This window comes from Nyctereutes procyonoides, unplaced genomic scaffold, assembly GCF_905146905.1.
Source record: "Nyctereutes procyonoides isolate TBG_1078 unplaced genomic scaffold, NYPRO_anot_genome, whole genome shotgun sequence".
Classification (NCBI taxonomy): Eukaryota; Metazoa; Chordata; class Mammalia; order Carnivora; family Canidae; genus Nyctereutes; species Nyctereutes procyonoides.
The window spans coordinates 8,075,189-8,099,566 of NW_026575159.1; the positions used below are offsets into that span (position 1 = coordinate 8,075,189).

At 35.0% G+C, this 24,378-nt stretch overlaps 1 protein-coding gene across 3 annotated transcripts in view; it reads right to left on the bottom strand.

Moving 5' to 3' along the window:
- The window catches only part of CSMD3 (CUB and Sushi multiple domains 3), a 1,184,516-nt gene that overhangs the window by 542,211 nt on the left and 617,927 nt on the right, over positions 1-24,378 (bottom strand). For all 3 annotated transcript variants that reach the window (XM_055314112.1, XM_055314111.1, XM_055314109.1), the window contains one exon: positions 16,326-16,429. In XM_055314112.1, the coding sequence (XP_055170087.1) occupies positions 16,326-16,429 (104 nt within the window). The remainder of the gene's footprint in view (positions 1-16,325; positions 16,430-24,378) is intronic.

The window sequence follows — 24,378 nt, forward strand, 5'->3', positions numbered from 1 at the left end:
GACCTTTGTACAAGAACTTAAGGAAATAAATAAAGTCATTCCATTTATGTCTGTAGTTCCTAACAACAGAACCATAAATAACTTTGGTGCCATCCTCTGTGAAGTCTTTCTCCAATTTATCTATTTTCTGTTTTCTGTTTTTTATTTATTTTTATTTTTTTTCCTAATTCCCCTCATGGAAAGTCTAAATCTCATTTACTTTTACTTATGGAGCAGTGCAGTATTTATGGCAAAAAAAAATCTCAAGAGTTTCAGTACTTTCCTACTATTTCTCTAGTCATTTACAGGAAAACTTAGAGCTCTCTCACCAGAAGGATCCATAGATATTCAATATATAGATGGTTTGCTGGTAGTATGAGAACCTAAAAACCCAAGTGAAACTGATGCTTTGACTTTGTTACAATTTCCTCTGTTCACAAGGGCACAAAGCCTCACTCCATAAACCACACTACTGCCAAACTGAGGTAAAATATTCAGGATAGTTGTTAATGCTGAAGGCCCAAACTGATACAATATAGAAGCCAGCCAATTTTGCAAATGAAAAACCTGATTACATAAAAACTACTTAGCCAACTTGGGGGACAAGCAGGATATTGCAGACAATATATCCAAATCTTTGCACAGTGGGCAAAACTCTGAGAGAGCAATCACATAACTGCTCAGGATCGTCTCAGCATTGGGGGATTCTGAATTTTTGAAAAGCATTTCTATTTGTGTTGCCATGAAAATAAAGACTCTACTTTTCTAGTTTTAATTAAAAAGCAGGGATTAGACTACAGGTTAATAATGTATTTCTCAGTTCTTCTGGAGACAAGGGCACTGTGGATACTGGGATACTGTGGTAGAAGCAGACACACTTTTAAAAAGGTTCAAGTCCTTGAGTCACTTGACTTATTTTCTTGTCCTATGTGTTGTGACAGTTATCTTACAAGTAAGTCCTGCTAGTTTCTTTCTTTCTTTCTTTCTTTCTTTCTTTCTTTCTTTCTTTCTTTCTTTCTTTCTTCTTTCTTTTCTTTCTTTCTTTCTTTCTTTCTTTCTTTCTTTCTTTCCTTTCTTTTTCTTTTTTTTTTTTGCCAGATCCTAGTCAAATAGATGATCATAACTGTTCAATGGCAATAGAAGACACTAGCCTCTGACTCTGACTTGGTTTGTCTGATATTCTTGTTTGTAATGACAATTTCATAATGTTTGCTGATGGGTCATATATTGGGATTAAAGTGGCCAGTTTAAGGCTTTGCATGGCCTGCTGACTTATGAAATATTGGAAACTTACATTTTGCCTAGAACTAAGCTGGCACAAGCAGCCTCGTCAATAGCAATCACAAGAATTGCACCCCCCATATAGAATGTGTTTGTTGTCTTTCATGCAACAGAACAAATTTGGAAAAACAGAGGATTCTCTACTTTGAGAAGGAATAAAGCATCTCATGGAAAATTGATAGCTGGCTTGTTAAAGACTGTACAACTGCCTGCTCAGATCAGTAAATCTCTTGTAGAGCTCACGCAGGCAGAATGAAAACTTCTGAAGGCAATGATTTTGCTGACAGAGCTTCAAAAGCCACTGTTAAATGTGGCAGATTTCAAACTTAGAAGCCTCACATTCAATACAACAAGCAATCTTTGTTAATTTCCAAAAATATGCTTCACACACACACAAATGCATAAATGGATCAGAAAAGGAGCTAAAAGAATTTTTACTGAACTATTAGAATTATCTAACAAAAACATTTCTACTCCACAGTCCTTATTTCTTGGTTAGCAATACTGTGCCATCAAAATAATCATCTAAGTAAAAGAGGGATTTTTAAAGGCATTAGACTCTCAGTACATCTACCTAAAAGATGACATTAATCAAAATATATTAAAGAGATAAAGTTTGTCAGCAGAATCCTTTAGAGGCCACTCCCAAGTTCTGTGTAGGCCATTTCCCCCAACCAACTTCTCTAGAATTCTGGAGGCATTTGGTTTGTAGAATTAATTCCTGTGGAATGGAATGTAAGAGATTATTTTCTAGTTATGGTATGATGATAGCTAGATAGTCTGAAGAAGTGTTTGCCTCTTTAGATGCCAATGCTCAAGCAGTGGCAAAGCCTCTCTTAATACAAACATTTTCACTTTGGGAATACTAGAGCATAATGAATCAGAGAAAGAAAGTTATCTGATTTCTACTGCCATCCAGTAATGATGGAAATATTTACAGATTCCTATAAGATAAATCAAACCCATTTGCTAAAATTCAGCAATATACTAGATTAAAATGTCCTAGAACTTTACTGTTAGCATTGTGAAAAAAAATTAGAGCAACCTCTGCAGGCAAGCATATTATTTTTCCCTTTGAACTTATATTTGGCAGGCTTATGAATTTGGGTCAGAGATCATGTCCTGTAGCCAATTTAACTGAATCCTCTCATAAACATGTTCAAAACTTCAAAGGGCTTCTTTCTTTCCCAGAAGTCATAAAGTTAGAAGGACCTTGAAGGACCCACCAGAAGAAGCCGGCCACCTCTATTGATCAGGAGATTTTGTCTCCCTAAAATTGTTGCAGAGGAAAGACAGGCTGTGCCTGTGCTGGAGGGACTCTTTCAGGTGCTGCTGATCACTCACATGACTATCAAAGTGAAAGAAAAACCCAGGGAGACCGAGGCTTGCCAAGTGAAGCCAGCAGCACATAAAGGGCTAAGCAGCAGTTCTCACAAAGGATGTGAAAATTAAATTTTCTAGAGTCATTGATGATGGCACTGAACTCAAGTGAAAAAAAGGTATTCTAGCAAACTTACAGTTTTCATAGACCACCTTACTGTCTTATTCAGTGTTATTTCCATTTCTCTTAAAAATCACATTTTATTAGGAAAAAACATGTTATTTGTTAAACTATGTTTTTCTTTCTGTACTCAACAGTAATATGTCCCACAATCACTATTCCAGACACCTCAAATTGTATTCACAGCGGCCAAGACAGCCTTAATGTTCCCCTGAGCTTAACTCCACTTTAGACAGTCTTCTTCCTGACTACAGGCTTGTACAGAAAGGTAGAGCATTTACTTAAGAAGACTTGGAACTGTAAACCCTTTCTTTGCACTTCAAGAAGAAAATTTTCCACAACCCAAGAATGTTTTTCTCAAGGACCTGGGATCCATCCCTCTGAAATATAATCGTGAAAAGAGCACTCTGCTCACTGTCTCTGTGGACATGTAGGAGCTCAACTTTGGTTAGCATTTATTAGCAAACACAGATGACCTGGTCACACCTACTGTTCTCCAGTACTTTCTCTCTAGTTTACCATAGCTTGCAAAAACACTCCATCTTTTATTTCAGTAGAGTTAATTCCTCTTCCTTATTGTAATGGTACTGACTCCTACTTCAATAGTCTTGGTCCCTATTATAGTAGAAGTCAATAATCTGGAATAAAGTCCTCCCTAATGGTTTAACTTGTTTGGCATATTTTTTTTTCTCTTATACCAGTAGACACATGATCTGGACTTATGAGTTCAGAAATCCAATTATAGTCAGAGCAAAAGAGAGATATTCTTCTCCTTAATTTTTAATACACCAAGTAAGTAGCTAACTTTGTAGATTTGACACTCAAAAAACAGTTTTGTTAACCTATTTGACTGGAAGGAGGGTGCAGAATGAAAAGCATCTTATTAGAAGACAAACAGAAATCTGGCATTTACAGATTAAGACTGTAGAAGACAAGTCTAAAACCACGTGATTAACTTTGAAATACAAGTTCTCTCCAGTTCAAATGTAGCTAAACAAAAGTGAATATCTATCATCCACAGAGATGTAATTGATTGTTATAATATAACTATTGATTTTGACCCATGCAAAACATAGCCCATAAGGCTGGGTTTGTTCCCAAGACTTAAAATATTTAGAGTCATGTATTATTACATGCTGGAAGTTTAATATGTACCCTTCAACAGGGGCTTCCTAACAATACTAGATAATGGTTTTGGGTACCTTTGTGTTTCTAACTGGGAAAATTATTTGGAAAGATAGAATAATTACTAAAGAGCCTCGATTATCTTGTAAATGTAATGTCGGTTATATGATTGATGAAAATTTAGAAGAAATTTACTGGGACTCAAATGAAATAAAATCTTACTGAAAAAATTAGATTCAAGCTCCAGGGTGAAGCTACTCCTTAGGCTTGGATTGGTAAGATTTCATTAAGAGCTATAAAATAATACAATAAACAGTGAATCATTTGAATGTGTAAGCAATATAGACAGCACAGCAATTTGTAAAAATAACATATGATGAAAGAGAATATTTGACCATTGTTAATCAAGAATTTGCTTTACCCATTCACCGTCGGTACAACATATTTAAAGGTTATTCCTCCAAGGCTAATATTGTACTGAAATTTTAAATTCATTCTATTGTATTCCTGATAATTGCTTTGCTTTATATTTTACTGTGAATTTGCTGTGTATTTAGATGACTGCAAATTGCCCAGAGGAAAGTAGAAACAGCAATAGATATAATTATAAAATTGTAGTTTTATTATAAAGTAGTGACAAAAATAAAAATTATAAGTGAAAATACAAATAAAAAAGTTTCAAACTGTCCTTGGTTCCAAAAGGGAAAGAAAACTTTCCTACTTTGCCATTTCTTTTTATCATTCCTTTAGAAAACCTAAAATTATAAATGCTTGCTTTGTCTGTGTTTTTTAGGTACATTTAAATGTTTTATTTTTATTATTTTTAAAAGATTTTATTTGTTTATTTGACAGAAAGGGCACACAAGCAGGAGGAGCAGCTGGAAGAGGAAGAGGGAGATGCAGGGTCTCCAATAAGCAGGGAGCCCTGTGTGGGGCTTGATCCCAGGACCCCAGGATCATGATCTGAGTTGAAATCAGACTCTTACCAATAGTCACCCAGGCACCCCTAAATGTTTTAAAAGCTAAATATACCTCTTCCAATTTTGCACACCAAGAATGTCTTACATGGAGGCCTTGGAGTCAACTCTTCAAAATGTTCACAGCAAGAAAGGTAGCACCCCTTCCTCCTGCTTCTGTGCATGAGAGGGAAAGTCTAGGTGTTTTGCTCCAGGATGTAACTTCTGGCTTATCATAAGGATAAGAGTTCATTTTGCTTTACTTTTGATAAGGATAATTAACATGTATGTAGTGGATTCTATCTGCTTATACAAATGGATGAGATTATTTTTCTCTATTGCAATCTCTTTAGCAGATGGCCTACAATGTGTGTCACAGTCTGATTTAATCCTTATTCAATAGTATTCATTGTTTTCTACTTATAGGGAAAATGATTCACTTTGTTGGTAGGTGATTTTATTTTTAATTATTTTTTTCTTATTACTGGGTATCTCATTTAAACCATGCTTTTTGCATGCAGCCTCAGTAGGTAATTCCTCCCAACAGCCTCTCAAAGTACTTTAGTTTAGACCCAAACTGTAGGATTTGCCTACTTTAGACAATTTTCTATTCAATTCCCATCCCTGACAATAAAGAATGCTTTTTTTTGCCATGGATGAGGGAGTCCTAGATCATTCTCAAATGAGTATTCATATGGTTTTAGTATGTTTTTTTCTTTGTTTGTTTGTTTCTAGAGAGAGAGCATGAGGGGAAGGAGCAGAGGAAGAGAGGGAGAGATAATCTTAAACAGGATTCATGACCAGCACAGAGACCAACATAGGGCTTAATTTCACCACCTTGAAGTCATGACCTGAGCTGAAATCAAGATTTGGACTCTTAAATGATGGAGACTTCTAGGTGCCTCAGTTTTAGTGTGTTTTTAATACATCTTTTTGAACCTATTATCTATAAACTTAAAAAAACTTCTTTGATACATGTTTGTTAATGTATCTGTTTGTACATGTAGGCTGAAAATCCCCAGAGTTCATAACACATTCTAATCTTCCAGTTTGCTCCTTCACGCTAGAATAAAAGATTAAAAGCCCTAAATAAGTGCACTCAGAAATCTTTCACAAGCACTCCACAATATGAAATAAAGGATGGAATCTATAAAATTTCTATTACTCTCAATGCCTGATTTTCTTTATAATCACTCTAGGCATATGGGTGCATCCATTAGAGATAACAGCTATATTCCTACATTCCAATATATTTTTTGTGTCATATAAACATGGAACAGTTGCTTTTTATGGAAATATATTTAATATTAATTCTAGTATAGTACTATCAAGGGTGATTTATATGGTCATTTTGGAAACATGAAATTAACTAACCATGATGATGACTACAAAACATTAGATTTAAAAAGAAAATGAAAATCTTGAAACCTGGAAATATCACCCGTTGGGTAATACCAGAAAGTGGTGTTGCCTCAAATCTTTTAGGGTGGTTATTATCAAAAACACAAAAAGTAATGCATGTTGGTGTGGTGAAGAAAAAGAAACCCAGCAGGGGTGGGTAGGTAAATTGTTAGAGTCGCTATGAAACGGTATGAAGTGGGATTCCTGGGTGGGTCTGCAGTTGAGTGTCTGCCTTTGGCTCAGGGTGTGATCCTGAGTCCTGGGATCGAGTCCCACATCAGGGTCCCTGTGAGGAGCCTGCTTCTCTCTCGGCCTGTCTCCTTCTCATAAATAACAATAAATAAATAAATAAATAAATAAATAAATAAATAAATAAATATTTTTTAAAAAAATAAACAGTATGAAGTTTTTTCAAAAAATTGAAAACGAACTACCATACTATCCAACAATCCCACTGCCAGGTATGTCTTCAAAGGAAATGGACTCAGTATCTCCAAGAGGTATCTGTACTCCCATGTTCACCGCAGCATTATCTACAACAGCCAAGATGTAGAAACAACCTAATTGTCCACTAGCAGATGAATAGATCAAGAAAATGTGGCGTACTATACAGTGGAATGTTATTCAGCCTTAAAAAAGAAGGAAATCTTGTCATTTGCAACAATATGAATGAAACTGGAGGGCATTATAGTAAGTGAAAAATAGCCAGGCAGGGAAAGACAAATACTATATGACATCACTTGTGAAATCTTTTTTAAAAAAAGTCAAACTCATAAAAAGAAAGTAGAAAAATAATTGTCAGATGTTAGGGAGTGCGGGAAATAGACACCGGTAAAGGAGTACAAGGAGTTCTGAGGATCTAATGTGCAACATGGTGACAATAGTTGATAACTCTCTATTGTTGTCTTGTACATTTGAAATATGCTTAAAGAATAGAATTTAAATGTTTTCATGAAAGAAAGAAAGAAAAGGAAAGAAAGAAAAAAGAAATAAAGAAATAAAGAAAGAAGAAAGAAAGAAAGAAGAAAGAAAGAAGAAAGAAAGAAAGGAAAGAAAGAAAAAGAAGAAGAAAGAAAGAAAGAAAGAAAGAAGAAAGAAAGAAAAGAAAGAAAGGAAAGAAAGAAAGAAAGAAAGAAAGAAAGAAAGAAAGAAAGAAAGAAGAAAGAAAGAAAGAAAGAAAGAAAGAAAGAAAGAAAGAAAAAAGGAAAGGGTAAATATGTGAAATGATTTAAGGATGAACTAACCCAATGAGGAAAATCCTTCACAAGATATACATATATCAAATCATCATGGTATATACCTTAAATATTTAACACTTTTATTTGTCAGTTATAGCTCAATAAACCTTAGAAAAATAAAAAGGAAAAAAAAGGTATCTACATATTGGAATAGTAATAATACATTGTTTTAAAAATAATAATATATAAAGTACTAGGAATGACAGGACTACATAAATATTAGCTCAGGTAACTGAGTAGTCAGTAATTGTGACATTTATTTCACCTATGGATGTAAGCTTCAGAGCTCTAATTTATTTGTGAACTTGAAAGCATAAGGTGTATGAGCATGTCTATCATAGTTCTTATTACATACACAAATAGATTTCTGTGTCAATGTTTGTTTTTAGGAAAGAGTCTGAAGATCAAGACCTCAGCACATACATCTTTCTGTTCAGCTATGTGTACCATACTTCATATATATATATATATATATATATATATATATATATATATATATAAAAGATTTTATTTATTTATTCATGAGAGAGATTGGGGAGGGGGTGCAGAGACATAGGCAGAGGGAGAAAGCAAGCTTCCTCCAGGGAGCCCAGTGTGGGATTCAATCCATGATCCCGGGATCATGTCCTGAGCTGAAGACAGATGCTCAACTGTCAAGCTACCCAGGCGTCCCTTCATTTATATATTTAGCACTCTAGCAAGATGCAGTGCTGATTATATTTACTATTAGTGGGAGGAAACCTAGCTTATTTAGATGCCCTTTCTATATTTTGTTCCAGTTTCTCTATTACAACCACTTTTGAAATGTCTACCATAGTACGAATATCCCTGATTAAAAGGAGAAAAACATTAACTAAAAAACTTTTTGTTTTAGACAATTCAACCCATGCAAAAATAAATACACAAAGAACAAACCAAAGCAAACAGTAGTATACTGACTTTTTCTTTAGTAAAATCATCAGTGTTTTTACAATAGAAGGATGTGTCACAATGAAGAAATGATAAAGAACCATAAAAATAAGATATCTCTATATTTAATAATTTGTTGCTAGAAATCAAAATGTCACAGAGATTATTTTCATATTGTGGCCTAAAAAGTTCTAAAATTCCAAGGGCATCTATTTGCTACTTCCCAACCGCAAGTAATTTTCATGAATATGCATTAAATGTTGTCCACAGGATGAAATAATTGCTGCTGTCAGTTTGATTGTTTTTCCTGGAGGTGATAGCAGTTAGTGTTGTTGAAATTCCCAGTGCTAGATAATGAATATGCCCCACACCCTCCCATTTTATGTGTTGAAACCTAATCCCCAAAGTGAGAGTATTTGGAAGTGGGGACTTTGATGGGAAATTACTTACCTCATAAGAGCTGAACCCTCATCAATGAAATGTTGCCCTTATAAAAGAGGCCCCAGAGAGATCGCTGCCTCTTTTTGGCATGTGCAGACACAGTAAAAAGATGGCCATCTATGAATCAGAAAGTGAATCCTCAGCAGACACAGATTCTCCTGGGACTGTGATCTTGGACTTCCAACTTTCAGAACAGTGAGAAATAAACTTCTGTTGTTGATAAACCACTCAATCTATGGTATTTTTTGTGACAGCAGCCCGAGTGAACAAAGGCATCCAGATAGTCTGCACAGCTCTCTACAAGTTACAGTATGTCCTTGCTAATGTTTGCAAAGATATCTGCTCACATGTCTCAGTAAGTGTCTTGGTGCGGAGTAACTTTGTCTCTCTTACTATAATTCATGCAGTTTAGGCTCTGTGTTAGGTATTATGGGAAACCCAAGATAAGTAAGAATCTCTGCTCTTAAGGCACTTAAAATGATGGTGAACACATGTGAGTGAGTAAGTGTGTATAGTGGAGGAGGGCAAGGAGAGGTGCATAGCAGAGCAAAAAACAAAAAGAAGAGATTCTTTTCCTTGTTTTTAATAACTTTAAGGTAAGGGACAGATGATTTTTCTCACTGGTCAATTTTCTAAGCACTTTTTCTTTATACTGTGGTCATCAATCTCTTAAAAAGTATATAACCTTATTGCTATATGTAGTATATTCCCTTCTTTCATTAGTGCATGTTGTTTATTGGTATTTAGATTTTTTCATTATTAAGAGAGGGAAGTATAAAAGCAAATTTGGGAAGGTACAATTCCCGGATGTGAAAGTTTGCTCAAGGCAAATATCAAGTGTAGTGGTCTGATGCCAAGAAGCATGAAGTCGAGATTTTAACAAAGTGAATCACTGAGTTGCTTAAAAAAATAAATAAATAAAAACAATTTGGACAAAGTAGTTTGTCAAAACATATGGACCAATGAACTGAGAGCAGTAACAATAATCTATAAGCATAACAAAACATATCTGTCTATTCTAGAAAGCTAATATAAATATCATTTATTAAAATATTATTAAATAAAATATTTATTTAAAAACTACATTAACAAAAAAGGATGTGTGTATTTAACATTAAAATATATATATATATATATATAGGGCAGCCTGGGTGGCTCAGCAGTTTAGCACCACCTTCAGCCCAGGGCGTGATCCTGGATACCCGGGATCGAGTCCCACGTCAGACTCTCTGCATGGAGCCTGCTTCTCCCTCTGCTTGTGTCTCTGCCTCTCTTTCTCTCTGTGTCTCTCATGAATGAATGAATGAATGAATGAATGAATAAATTATATATATATATATCCATATATATCTCCATATATATATATATGAGTTCTCCATATATTATTATCAAATGAAAATTCCTAAAATAATGCAATTTAAGTTGCAATCCTAAATCCACAATTCAGAGATTTGTTGCTTCTGCCATTTGCTGTCTCATAATCTGTTGCCCATTTGTACACTTGTCTCTCTCATTCATTTTCTCTTCAAGGAAGTTGCTTGGAGGGCATTTTCCCCCTTTTTGAAACAGCATTTTTTAATTCCTGGCAGCTGCATGGTGATATAGTGACAAGGGTCAAGGAGAGCAGAGTGTGAACATAGCCAGCTGATAAAAATTCAGGTATATATTCATGCAATTTAGGCTCTGTGTTAGGTATTATGGGAAACCATATATATATATATATATATATATATATATATATATATATATATATATAGAGAGAGAGAGAGAGAGAGAGAGAGAGAGAAAGAGACAGAGAGAGAAATCCCAGGGAAGAGTATTGCTAGTCTATACCCACATATATCTGAGAAGGAAATTTTACATTGTACATTGATTTTTTAGAAGAAATTAGAATTTCAAAGTAAGAGAATTACCCATGTTTAGATACCCAAAACAATATTTTCCCCTTAAGATATTTGTGCAAATACAATATCATCCAATCAATATCAGTGCATATTCATAAATTCACAGAGCTATCTTAGGAATAGAAGACTTTTTTCCCTCGTCTTTTATTTTGCAGTTTTTTATTTCACTAATCTTTACAGTATCACCATGAATCCAATAAGGAAACAGCAAAACATGTGAGAAAGAAGGTAAGAAAAATGAAAAGAATCACATGCTTGATCAAATATTCAACCATCTTCATGTGATCCTATCCACATGAGAAGGGTGGACATATAATCAACATCCTCTCCTTCTCTGTGCAGATGAATTGAGGGTTGGAGGTGAATTCAACAATTCAATTCACTGTTAGTTCTCTCATATTTATTACATCCATTTTCACTATCAGGTGAATTTACACATAAGTGTGAAAAAAGCACATGGAAAACAGTCTGGAGAAAGTTAAAGTCATTTTAATAGCCTTTAAAAGATAATAGCATGATTGTTCAAATCCATTACCTGAATTTTTATCAGCTGGCTATGTTCACACTCTGCTCTCCTTGACCCTTGTCACTATATCATCATGCAGCTGCCAGGAATTAAAAAATGCTGTTTCAAAAAGGGGGAAAATGCCCTCCAAGCAACTCCCTTGAAGAGAAAATGAATGAGAGAGACAAGTGTACAAATGGGCAACAGATTATGAGACAGCAAATGGCAGAAGCAACAAATCTCTAAATTGTGGATTTAGAATTGCAACTTAAATTGCATTATTTTAGGAATTTTCATTTGATAATAATATATGGAGAACTCAGTATTGCATATGCTGTCCAATTATAAGGCATTCTCTATTATTTAATAATTTTATTGATGATAAGTTCATTGTAAGTATTTCTTTGAAGCCAAAGTCTCAGGGTGAAGAGACGCCACATACCTTAATTATTTTTAAGTTACTGTATTGCAAATACTATATGCTTTGTACTTCAGAGAAAGAGATTACAAGACTTTTTTAAATAAATATTTCATAATTAGTTCCTTTTTGGAGCATTATTTTAACTATTGAACATGTTGTGACTTTATGGACTACATATATTTTTTATAGAATAGAGTATGACAATTGACTTTATTTTTTAGAACTTAAATATTAAAAGGAAATGAAAAACAAAAATGCCACATATTTCCAATGCTTAATTTAATCCAATGACCTAAACAGAACAGCTTGGAATATTTTATATCTGGTTAAATATTTACCAAAGGGATGTGTCCTGTGTTTATTAAATTAATTGTTTGTTTATTAAATCAATTAATATAATTTTATCATAGAAATCAATAAAATTAATATAGCTTGAATTCATCCTCTTGTAAAAGAATTTCAAATATTATGATATTATGTAGTTTTCTGTTAGATGCATCCATTTTCATGGGTTTTTATCACTTTTTTTTTACACTTTTAGCTATTAAATCTTTTATTTATTCATGAGACACTATATATATATATATATATATATATATATATATATACAGAGAGAGAGAGAGAGAGAAGCAGAGACACAGGCAGAGGGAGAAGCAGGCTCCATGCAGGGAGCCCGATGTGGGACTCGATCTTGGGACTCCAGGATCACACCCTTAGCCAAAGGCAGATGCTCAACCGCTGAGCCACCCAGGCATGCTGCTATTAAAACTTTTAAAATAAATTTTTTTTACAAAAATAATTTTGGTGCCAAAAGTTACTTACTAGCATATGAATCAAACTTAAAAATTAAAAAAAAAGTTCATAGATGAATGAACATTGCTAAATAGGATGTCTAGATGGACACTAGTTTTACCTGTTAGAAGAGTATAGTTTAAAATAAATTCTTTTCAACTGGGGTTTTAAAATAAATTATTGACAATTTATCATGCCACATATGTAAAATTGCTTTTAAACCAGAGCCAAAGGACCCCTTTCCTAATTCCTTCCCCATGGAGTGTCTTCCTCTGACCTTTCCTTAACTCTCACCCAGGGATATGTTAGGTCTGCCTGTTGCTGGCATCCTTTGCCCACTTCTTCTAGATCCAAGACTAGTTTCTAGCCCATAGTGTCATTACTATGGAAATTGGGAGTAAGTCTTTCAAATTACTCTTGAAATTTCTAGAGTAATTAAAGCCTAATTTTGTGTGGTGAATTTCATGATAGAAAAATAATGGGATTGCACTTAAATGTGGTTTTATTTCATTTTTCTAGGAACTTATTTTTCTTTCACTATACAAAAGTATCAGCTCAAGATGGATTGGAAAGAAAAACAAATCTTCTATATTACAGTTTATTTGAGAAGTACTGTTCTACAACTCACTAGCACCTAATACTCTGGATTTCCCTGCTACCTGGAGCCAAGTGGGTCTCTTTTCCAGATACATATTTCCGGGACCAGAACATAGTGATGTAGGAATGAGTTAGGGGCAGAAGGGGCTAGGCAGGGAAAGATAAGGGAAAAGACTAGAGTTAAGCTCCCAGAAATCTGTGGGCTCTCATAAACCCCAAGGACACTGAAAGGCCCAGAGTCAGGTTCCTGTTCATCCCAAGAAAACAGAAATAAGACAATAAAAAGAGAGAAAAATAATAAACCTGGCTCTCTAGCTCCAAAACGTTAGAGAGTATCTCCCTTTGATGGTTACTAAATAATCACAGAAACTCACCACACCACAAAGAAATAAATCATTTAAGGTGTTATCAATAGTCCTTACTTAAAGACTGGACAAGAATCTCAAGGCCATGGGCTCTCTGGCTAGGTTCTCAATAAAAGACTGCCACTAAAAGCCCTCAGTGGCAACCGTGTCGGCACCCCTCTCACTTCTGATAGCTTTCTCTGTATCTCTCCTTAATAAACTTCTATTGCTTTACTCACTCTCTGTTGTCTGTGAGATCCATTTTTCACTTCATAAGACAAAAACCAAGCTCTCCTGTATCATTAGGACCTATATGTGCACCCCTTGGCACAGTGGGCAGTGCTTGCAGAGAGGTGTGACCAGTTCAAATGTTTAAGCTGGGAAGTCCATACACATGGTGAAGGATAGAGCTGAAGTTGGTAGGAGTGGGAAGTAGATGTAGGCTGGGGCTAAGACCACATTTGCCCATGCTTTCATGTTCCAACAAAGAAAATTACACAATTCCTAGAATTCTAAAGTCAAACTTGTCTTTTCTGATCCCCATGAAGGTGTATTTGTCAAGGTCAGAGTATGGAACATACTATATTTAATGATATATAGCTGGATTTATAACTTTTAATATTTAGGCATTTGATATGTGAGTTTGCATTTATTTGCATTCTTACTCCAGGCCCTCCAAATGCCCAGATGGGTGGTCCTAAAGTTGGAAAGTTAACATCCTTGAGAAATATGATTCAGATTCTCTAAAATTTATATCAGCTTCTCTAGTGGATACAAATCCAGCAAGTTCTATTATTACAGAATCTTAGAGTTCAAAGGAACTTCTGATCTAATTCCAGAACTTGTAAAATCTGTTAGCTGGTTAGCCAGCTTTTATTTGAACACCTCCAGGAGTAGGTGCTGCCTAAGTTCTGTTATAGTCATCCTTACTCAAGGAAAAGAGTTATATTTTCGGAGAAGTGTAATTTGTTTCTGAGGGAGAAAAGCAAGTTTGAAAAACACTTCCTGGTTCCAGACAGAAGAGTATAAAAGAAAAATAGGAATCACATAAATTTTTCAAAATTAATATAACTTCTCAGAGTGAGGGAAATATAACAATAAAATAAAACTACTACACAAAGAAAAGGGAAAGTATGACAAGAGGAATGTGAGAAGAGGAAAAAATGTAACTTTTTTTTCTTCTTCCTACCATCAATGGAAGGAAACTCATGTTAGTCTGTGACATACACTTATTTCCATTTGACTACTCACTTGGGTTATAAAGGCACTTACCATCCACACATTTGTTCTCTACCTGGTCTTTTGTTGTCCCCCTAATTTTGGGATTCTTCTTCAAAAAACCAACTGTATGACTTTTTTTTTCACTTAAATATCCCACACTTTTTACTATATCCACTCTTTTATTTCATTCATTCAATATATGGTTTTCAAGTTTATTTTTTAAAAAACCATCCCTGTCTTCCAATATAAAAAGAAATAAGCACATCACATGCACTTGACAAATTAAGTTTTGAAATGAACAGTAAAACCACTAATAATTTTTTTAAGTCAATTGAGGTCAAATGAGAATGGTAGGTACGCAGAAAATGAAGGAGTGTGGCAAGAGACAGCGGTGGTGTGTGTAAAGGTGGGAGTGGCATGTAAATGCTTCAGCTATTATGGGGGATGGGGTCAGGAAACAAAGGCATAGCCACCCTCAATGCCTAGAACAGGGTTCTGGATTTAAATAGGTTTTCTTGATTAAGGAAGAACTCTCTTTCTTTCTTTCTTTCTTTCTTTCTTTCTTTCTTTCTTTCTTGATGTATGGCTGTATTTAAAAAAAAAAAGAGTTGCTTTATTTTCCTCTCAGTATCTAAAAATTATAAGGCTATTGCTCTATTTCTTCTTACTTTGAGTTGTAAAAAAATAGATATGTGTCATTACAATAAGGTCTGGATCTGAATAATGTGTGTATGTATATGTGCATGCATACACGCTACCCTCATGGTGTTAGGGTTATTTAGACATAATGTTGTTGTTTTTTTTCTTTCTTTCTCTCTTCTAGCCCTCCCACATTCTCACTAGGGGACCAATTTAGATCTATTGATTGAACATTCTAAAAGGTAATGCTCACAGAAAGAAGCTTTAATTGTTATTCCCACTGGAGATGAAATACTCAGAGTGAACTTTGATTTGATGGTTTAGGGAAATCCATTGTATTCATAAAAGCTAAATTGAAAATCAATAGTTATAAAAGGAATTCTGAGAGAAAGTGTACTCTAAGTTTTTGAGATTCACAGTAGAGAACACAATATAGTCTCCCCCAAGCATTTTTTCATGCCACTTTCAGAGGTAGATTATTGGAATGATTAGCCCAAGGACTGGGTAATAAATAAATTCCTAACATTTCCTTTTTTCAATACATGATTGCTTTAGCCCACACTCTTCTTGATCTATTTCATCTACTTCAACACTGAGAGTGGTTTATTGCTAACTACTTCCAGTATTAAACCACTGGAAAACTCTAAACTTCAGATCTCGATGGCTAGGTATGATTTTATGGCCAATAAATGAACAGTACCCACCAGTCTTCAATACTAGTATGAGTCCCCTGGAATCTATCTTATACTTATTTTTTCATTTTATTTTTAAACTGGAAGGGCAAGGGTATTTTTAAAAATAAACCCTAATCAACCACTTGCAATTTTACTAAGAGCCTCCATTTCTGACAGGCTTCTGTCTACAATGGATTCTAAAAAAATTCTGTTTGGATCAAGTAACTTAAACCTCATTGAAGAGGAACTAATAAGAATATTACATGTAGGTTGTACATAATCACCAAGTTACTATGCTTCTTCTGTTGGTAGTAGTGGGAGGGACCAATTAAAAAAAAGGGTAAGATTTAATAAAGACCTGATAGGCAAAGTCAAAAATGAGATGTTGAGCACTTACACTTGGAGCACTGTCCTGGGGTCTCCAACTTCACCCCCATCACCGATTGTCAAAGTATCATAGCCAATCTCCAGATCAAATTCTTCAAAATTTATCTGTATAACCTAGGCATAAACAGAAACAAACATCTCAAATATATTGCAATATTTAATAAAATTAAAACTTAGGCAGGGAAATATTTAAAATGCATATCAGACTTATTGCATCTATCTATGTAAACTTAATACCATAGCAATGGATTATGTCAGACTATCCCTAAAGTTCAATCTTTATAATTTTTGTATGATTTTTATTTGCAGTAATGTACCTTCTGTAATAATTTTTCAATGAAATGGCGTGGCTTCTGTTTATAGAACATTCTTATTTGAAGCATGATTAATGCAAATCTACTTTGAGAAGGCTTTATAAAAAGTACATGTAGGTGGAGAGTGGTTTTCCATACATTTGCATATATTTTTATAAAGCTAACATGGAAAAACACAGAGTGTGCTATTTCCATTAAATAGTAAAGCTTAAAAAACGTTAGAGCTAAATTTGAATCTAGATCGCCAGATTTAAAGGTATCAGATTTATTTTTCTGTGTCCTTTGGTAACAGAATCTCTCAAATAGATTATAACAAGCTAGCAAAACTGGAAGCAAATTATACCACTATAAGTAATTTAGTATTATTTCTTACTAAACTATAATCATGCATTCATACATTGTTTATATTGTCTATGCAAAAATTCATATTTAATAAAATTGCATTTTTTTAAAAAAAAGATTTTTTATTGATTTAATCGTGAGATAAACAGAGATGGAAGCAGACTCATAGGCAGCAGGAGAAGCAGACTCCTCACGGGGAGCCTGATGAGGGACTTGATCCCCAGACCAGGATCACGCTCTGAGACAAAGGCAGATGCTCAACCACTGAGCCACCCAGGCGTCCCTAAAATTGTAATTCTTAAATAAGGAACCTAGTATGATATTAAATAATAATGTAATTAAGAATCAGTACAGGAAGAAATTACATAAATACTGTCCTCTATATAATCATGCTTTGAGCAAAAAATAATTAATAATAAAATATTATTCATCCCCAAATTAAAAAAAATGAATGCCTGAGATTGCCAATTTTAGTAAAGAATAAATTAAAAAATTATCTCTCTGATAATTTTCATAACTATTTGTTACCTTGGTATCATAAAAAGAAATTCTAAAAAAATGAAAGATTTTATATTCTGGATTTTCTAGGCTTTATAACAATTTTGGGGGGGCACTTGGATGGCTCAGCAGTTGAGTGTTTGCCTTCAGCTCAGGGTGTGGAATAGGAGTCCTGGGATCCTGCCCCATCCAGCTCCCCTTGAGGAGCCGGGTTCTCTCTCTGCCTATGTCTCTGCCTCTCTCTGTGTGTCTCTAATGAATAAATAAATAAAATCCTTAAAATAATTTTTTTATTAGTCCCATCTCTTGATTTTTTAATGCTTTTATATTAGCATTGACAAAAACAATTGTTTTGGTCAAATTTAAATGTAAAATATATGAAAACACTGAGTTGTACAGTTTACATGGCTGCAGTTAAAAAAATGCATTTCCCTGTTCTATACTGAGAGTATACATATATATATCTGTATGTATACTGAGTATACATACAGATACTCTCAATTGATAATTGCATGTTAATAGAAATTTAGCTTGTTTTTCTTTTTTCTTTTTCTCTTTCTTTCTTTCTTCTTTTTTTTTTTTTTTTTTGCTATTATAAACAACATGTGAGATTGGGCCCTACACCAGGCTCCACACTGGGCATGGGACCTGCTTGGGATTCTCTCCCTCCTTCTACCTTTGCCCCTATTCCCCCCAAATAAATAAATAAGCCATCAAGTGAAAAATAGCCAAAATACAAATAGTCATGTCACAGAAAAGGAAGCATAAATTAATGCATATAAAAATATATACAGCTTGTTAATGAAGAAAATACAAAAAATCAAATTTCACACTCTCTAGATTGATAGAAATAATGAAACCTAATGTACACAAATTGTGAACATTTAAATTGGTAAAATAATTTTGGAAAACCTTATGGCACAATATCATGAAATTGAATTTTTGCTTATTTTCCAGAAATAACGCTTTTAAGAAAATAACCTAGAGATACACATTTGTGAGGTTTTTTTTGCTTTCTTTTTTTATTTTATTTTATTTATTTATTTATTTATTTATTTATTTATTTATTTATTTGGAATTCAATTTGCCAACATATAGCATAACACCCAGTGCTCATCCCATCAAGTGCCCCCCTCAGTGCCTGTCACCCAGTCACACCCACTCCCCGCCCACCTCCCTTTCCACCACCCCTTGTTCGTTTCCCAGAGTTAGGAGTCTCTCATGTTCTGTCTCCCTTTCTGATATTTCCCACTCATTTTTTCTCCTTTCCCCTTTATTTCCTTTCACTATTTTTTATATTCCCCAAATGAATTAGACCATATAATTTTTGTCCTTCTCCGATTGACTTATTTCACTCAGCATAATACCTTCCAGTTCCATCCACGTCGAAGCAAATGGTGGGTATTTGTAGTTTCTAATGGCTGAGTAATATTCCACTGTATACATAGACCACATCTTCTTTTTTTTAAGATTTTATTTATTTATTCATGATAGACATAGAGAGAGAGAGAGAGAGGCAGAGACACAGGCGCAAGAAGCAGGCTCCTTCCAAGCAGGAGCCGGACGTGGGACTTGATCCCAGGACTCCAGGATCATGCCTCAGGCCAAAGGCAGGCACTGAACCACTGAGCCACCCAGGGATCCCCTAAACCACATCTTCTTTATCCATTCATCTTTCAATGGAACCGAGGCTCCTTCCACAGTTTGGCTATTGTGGACATGGCTGCTATAAACATCTGGGTGCACGTGTCCCAGCGTTTCACTGCATCTGTATCTTTGGGGTAAATCCTCAACAGTGCAATTGCTGGGTCGTAGGGCAGGTCTATTTTTAACTCTTTGAGGAACCTCCACACAGTTTTCCAGAGTGACTGCACCAGTTCACATTCCCACCAATAGTGCAGGAGGGTTTCCCTTTCTCCACATCCTCTCCAACATTTGTGGTTTCCTGCTTTGTTAATTCTCCCCATTCTCACTGGTGTGAGGTGGTATCTCATTGTGGTTTTGATTTGTATTTCCCTGATGGCAAGTGATGCAGAGCATTTTCTCATGTGCTGTTTGTTGGCCATGTGTAAGTCGTCTTTGGAGAAATTTCTGTTCATGTCTTTTGCCCATTTCATGATTGGATTGTTTGTTTCTTTGCTGTTGAGTTTAACAAGTTCTTTATAGATCTTGGATACTAGCCCTTTATCTGATAGGTCATTTACAAATATTTTCTCCCATTCTGTAGGTTGTCTTTTAGTTTTGTTGACTGTTTCTTTTTCGGTGCAAAAGCTTCTTATCTTGATGAAGTCCCAATAGTTCATTTTTGCTTTTGTTTCTCTTGCCTTCATGGATGTATCTTGCAAGAGGTTACTGTGGCCAAGTTTAAAAAGGTGTTGCCTGTGTTCTCCTCTAGGATTTTGATGGACTCTTGTCTCACATTTAGATCTTTCATCCATTTTGAGTTTATCTTTGTGTATGGAGTAAGAGAATGGTCCAGTTTCATTCCTCTGCATGTGGATGTCCAATTTTCCCAGCACCATTTATTGAAGAGACTGTACTTTTTCCAGTGGATAGTCTTTCCTGCTTTGTCGAATATTAGTTGACCATAAAGTTGAGGGTCCACTTCTGGATTCTCTATTCGGTTCCATTGATCTATGTGTCTGTTTTTGTGCCAGTACCTCACTGTCTTCATGACCACAGCTTTGTAGTATATCCCGAAATCTGGCATTGTGATGCCCCCAGCTATGGTTTTCTTTTTTAAAATTCCCTTGGCTATTTGGGATCTTTTCTGATTCCACACAAATCTTAAAATAATTTGTTCTAACTCTCTGAAGAAAGTCCATGGTATTTTGATACGTGTTGCATTAAATGTATAAATTGCCCTGGGTAGTATTGACATTTTCACAATATTAATTCTGCCAATCCATGAGCATGAAATATTTTTCCATCTTTTTGTGTCTTCCTCAATATCTTTCAGAAGTGTTCTATAGTTTTTAGGGTATAGGTCCTTTACCTCTTTGGTTAGGTTTATTCCTAGGTATCTTATGCTTTTGGGTGCAATTGTAAATGGGATTGACTCCTTAATTTCTCTTTCTTCAGTCTCATTGTCAGTGTGTAGAAATGCCACTGATTTCTGGGCATTGATTTTGTATCCTGCCACGCTACCAAATTGCTGTATGAGTTCTAGCAATATTGGGCTGGAGGCTTTTGGGTTTTCTATGTAGAGTATCATGTCATTGGCGAAGAGAGAGAATTTGACTTCTTCTTTGCCAATTTGAATGCCTTTAATGTCTTTTTGTTGTCTGATCGCTGAGGCTAGGACTTCTAGTACTATGTTGAATAGCAGTGGTGAGAGTGGACATCCCTGTCTTGTTCCTGATCTTAGGGGAAAGGCTCCCAGTGTTTCCCCACTGAGAATGATATTTGCTGTGGGCTTTTCATAGATGGCTTTTAAGATGCTGAGGAATATTCCCTCTATCCCTACACTCTGAAGAGTTTTGATCAGGAATGGATGCTGTATTTTGTCAAATGCTTTCTCTGTATCTATTGAGAGGATCATATGGTTCTTGGTTTTTCTCTTGCTGATATGATCTATCACATTGATTGCTTTACGAGTGTTAAACCTGCCTTGGATCCTGGGGATAAATCCCACTTGGTCATGGTGAATAATCTTCTTAATGTATCGTTGGATCCTATTGGCTAGTATATCTTGTTGAGAATTTTTGCATCCATGTTCATCAGGGATATTGGTTTGTAATTCTCCTTTTTGGTGGGGTCTTTGTCTGGTTTTGGAATTAAGGTGATGCTGGCCTCATAGAACGAGTTTGGAAGTATTCCATCTCTTTCTATCTTTCCGAACAGCTTTAGTAGATTAGTTATGGTTTCTTCTTTAAATGTTTGATAGAATTCCCCTGGGAAGCCATCTGGCCCTGGACTTTTGTGTCTTGAACCAGAAACTATTTAATAGTGTTCATAACCATGTGGTTAATAGACCTCCTTTCCCCAGTGATCTGCATGGAAGACTTTGACATATATCAAGAGTCTATATATGAGGATGTTGGTTTGGGAACTCTATATTGTGTTCTTCTGGCCAATGTGTGAGTCCCTGAACCACCAGAAATTGGCTTAACTCTTATTGCTATAAAATAAGACTTCATCCTATGACTCCGATATTCCATTTCTCAGCATGCATTTTGAAACCCCTTTTTTGTTATTATTTTTATAAGATTTTTTTTTAATTTATGACAGAGAAAGAGAGGCAGAGACATAAGGGATAAGAAAGCTCCCTGCAGGGAGCCCAGTGTGGGACTCGATCCCAGGACCCTGGGATTATGACCTGAGCTAAAGGCAGATGCTCAATCACTGAGCCACCAGGTGCCCCATTTTTTGTTATTTTTTAAAAAGATTTATTTATTCATTTACTTTAGAGAAAGAGAGCAGAACAGGGGGAGGGGTGGAGGGAAAGAATCTCAAGCTGATTCCCCACTGAGCACAGAGCATGACGTGGGGGCTCAAGTCTTACCATCTGAGATCATGACCTGAACTGAAATCAAGAGTTGGCAGCTTATCCTACTGAACCACTCACGTGCCCTATTTTTTGTTTTTATTTTTTTTAGATTTTATTTATTTATTCATGAGAGACACACAGAGAGAAAGAGAGAGAAAGAGAAGCAAAGACATAGGAAGAGGGGGAAGCAGGCTCCATGCAGGAAGCCCAATGTGAGACTCCATCTTGGAACTCCGGGATTACGCTCTGAGCCAAAAGCAGATGCTCAACAGCTGAGCTACCCTGGCGTCCCTTTTTTTTCTTATTTTAAATGGTATATATCTTTATATTTTCACCTATTCATTGTTTGTATATAGAAATGAAAATTATTTTTGCTTATTGAGCTCATATTTAGGTGATTTCATAAGACTTTCCTATTATTCCCTATTTATTATTTTGTAAATTATTTATAGTTTTGTCCATAACATGTATATCTTCTATAAATGACAATTTAAATTCTTGTGTATTCTTCTGTTTTTTTAAAATATTTATTTATTTATTATATATATAGAGAGAGTATGATAGGAGGGGAGGGGCAGAGGGATAGACGCAGATGCCATGTGGAGTCCAAAGTGGAGCTCAATCAGGACCTGAGCCAAAACCAAGAATTGGAGGCTTAACCAACTGTGCCATCCAGGTTCTTGTATTATTTTTTTTTATTCCTTTTATCTTTACATTTATTTTTTTTTTGAAATTTAAATTCATTTAGCCAGCATACAGGGAACATCATTAGTTGCAGATGTAGAGTTCAGTAATTCATCAGTTTCATAGAATACCCAGTGCTCATTATATCACGTGCCTTCCTTAATGCCCATCACCCAGTTACCCCATCCCCTCCCACTCCCTCCCCTCCAGCAACCCTCAGTTTCTTTCTCATAGTTAAGAGTCTCTCATGGTTTATCTCCCTCTCTGATTTCTTCCCATTCCATTTTCTTTTTTCTTTCTTCCGCTAAGGTCCTCTGTGCTGTTTCTTATATTCCTCATATGAGTGAAACCATATGATAATTGTCTTTCTCTGCCTTGGATCTCTGGTATAATGTTTATAGAATAGGTTATAGTTGGCCTCATTAAGTTGTGTTTCATTTAAAAGATAATGCTTCTAATATTTTACCATTAAGAATATTATTGAGGTAAATATATCTTATGAAGACAAGGAAGTTTTCTACTCTGGTTTTCCTTGCTGATTTCATATCAACATCTTTCATCAAATAAATTGACACATGCATACTTTCATTTCTACTATGAAAGAACTTCTGTAAGATTGAAAATCATCATTTTTGAAAGTTGTATAGAACTATCCTATAAGGGGCAGTTGAGTGGCTCAGATGGTGAAGCGCCTGCCTTCAGCTCAGCAATGATCTCGGGGTCAGGCTCTCTGATCACCAGGAAGTCTGCTTCTCCTCCCTCTGCCCCTGTCCCCATTCATGCTCTCTCAAATAAATAAACAAAATCGGTTAAAAAAAAGAGAGAACTATCCTGAAGAACATCTAAGCCTCTTTCTGGGGAGCAGTAGTTAAGCTTTTACTGTTGGTTTAATTTATTTTTTATTTCTAGAATTATTCAGGTCTTTCAGGCTTGTTTGTTTTCTCTTGAGTCAATTTAGATAAGTTTAATTTTCCCAGAAACATTTCAACACTGAGAATCTTTTCAAATTCATTGTCATATAGTTAGTCACTTTCTTTCAAGCTATGCTAGGTCTGTCTGTACTTTTTTCTTGTTTCTATTTCTAATATTATTTAAATGTTTTCTCTATTTTTGTTTATTATTTTTATTGTGGTAATATATATAAAAGAAAATTTGTGCTTTTAACCATTGTTTAAGTATACAGTTTGGTAACATTATGCTCACAATGTTGTGCAACCATTACCACTGTCTTCCAAAGTTACCCTTGGTTAACTTCTAACATACTATCTATCTCTACAAATTTGCCTATTATAAGTATTTTATGTAAGTAAAATTATACAATATTTTTTCCTTTTGTGTCTGACCTATTTCATTTAGCATAAGATTTCTCAGGTTCATCTATATTGTAGCAAATGTATTCCTTTTTATGGCTGAATAATTTTCATATATATATATATATATACATATATATATATATATCATTTTGTTTAACCATCACTCTGTTGATAGGCACTTGGGATGTGTCCATATTTTGCCTATTGTGAATACTGCTACTATGAAGATGGATATACAAGTAAATGTTTTGAATCTTTGCTTTCAATTATTTTGAGTATGTATCTAGGAGTGGAATTTCTAGGTCACACATTAATTCTGTTTAGCGTTTTGAGAACTGCCAGACTGTTTTCCAGAGTTGCTGCAACATTTTAAATTCCCACCAGCAACACGAGAGTTCCAGTTTTTCCATATTCTCACCAGCT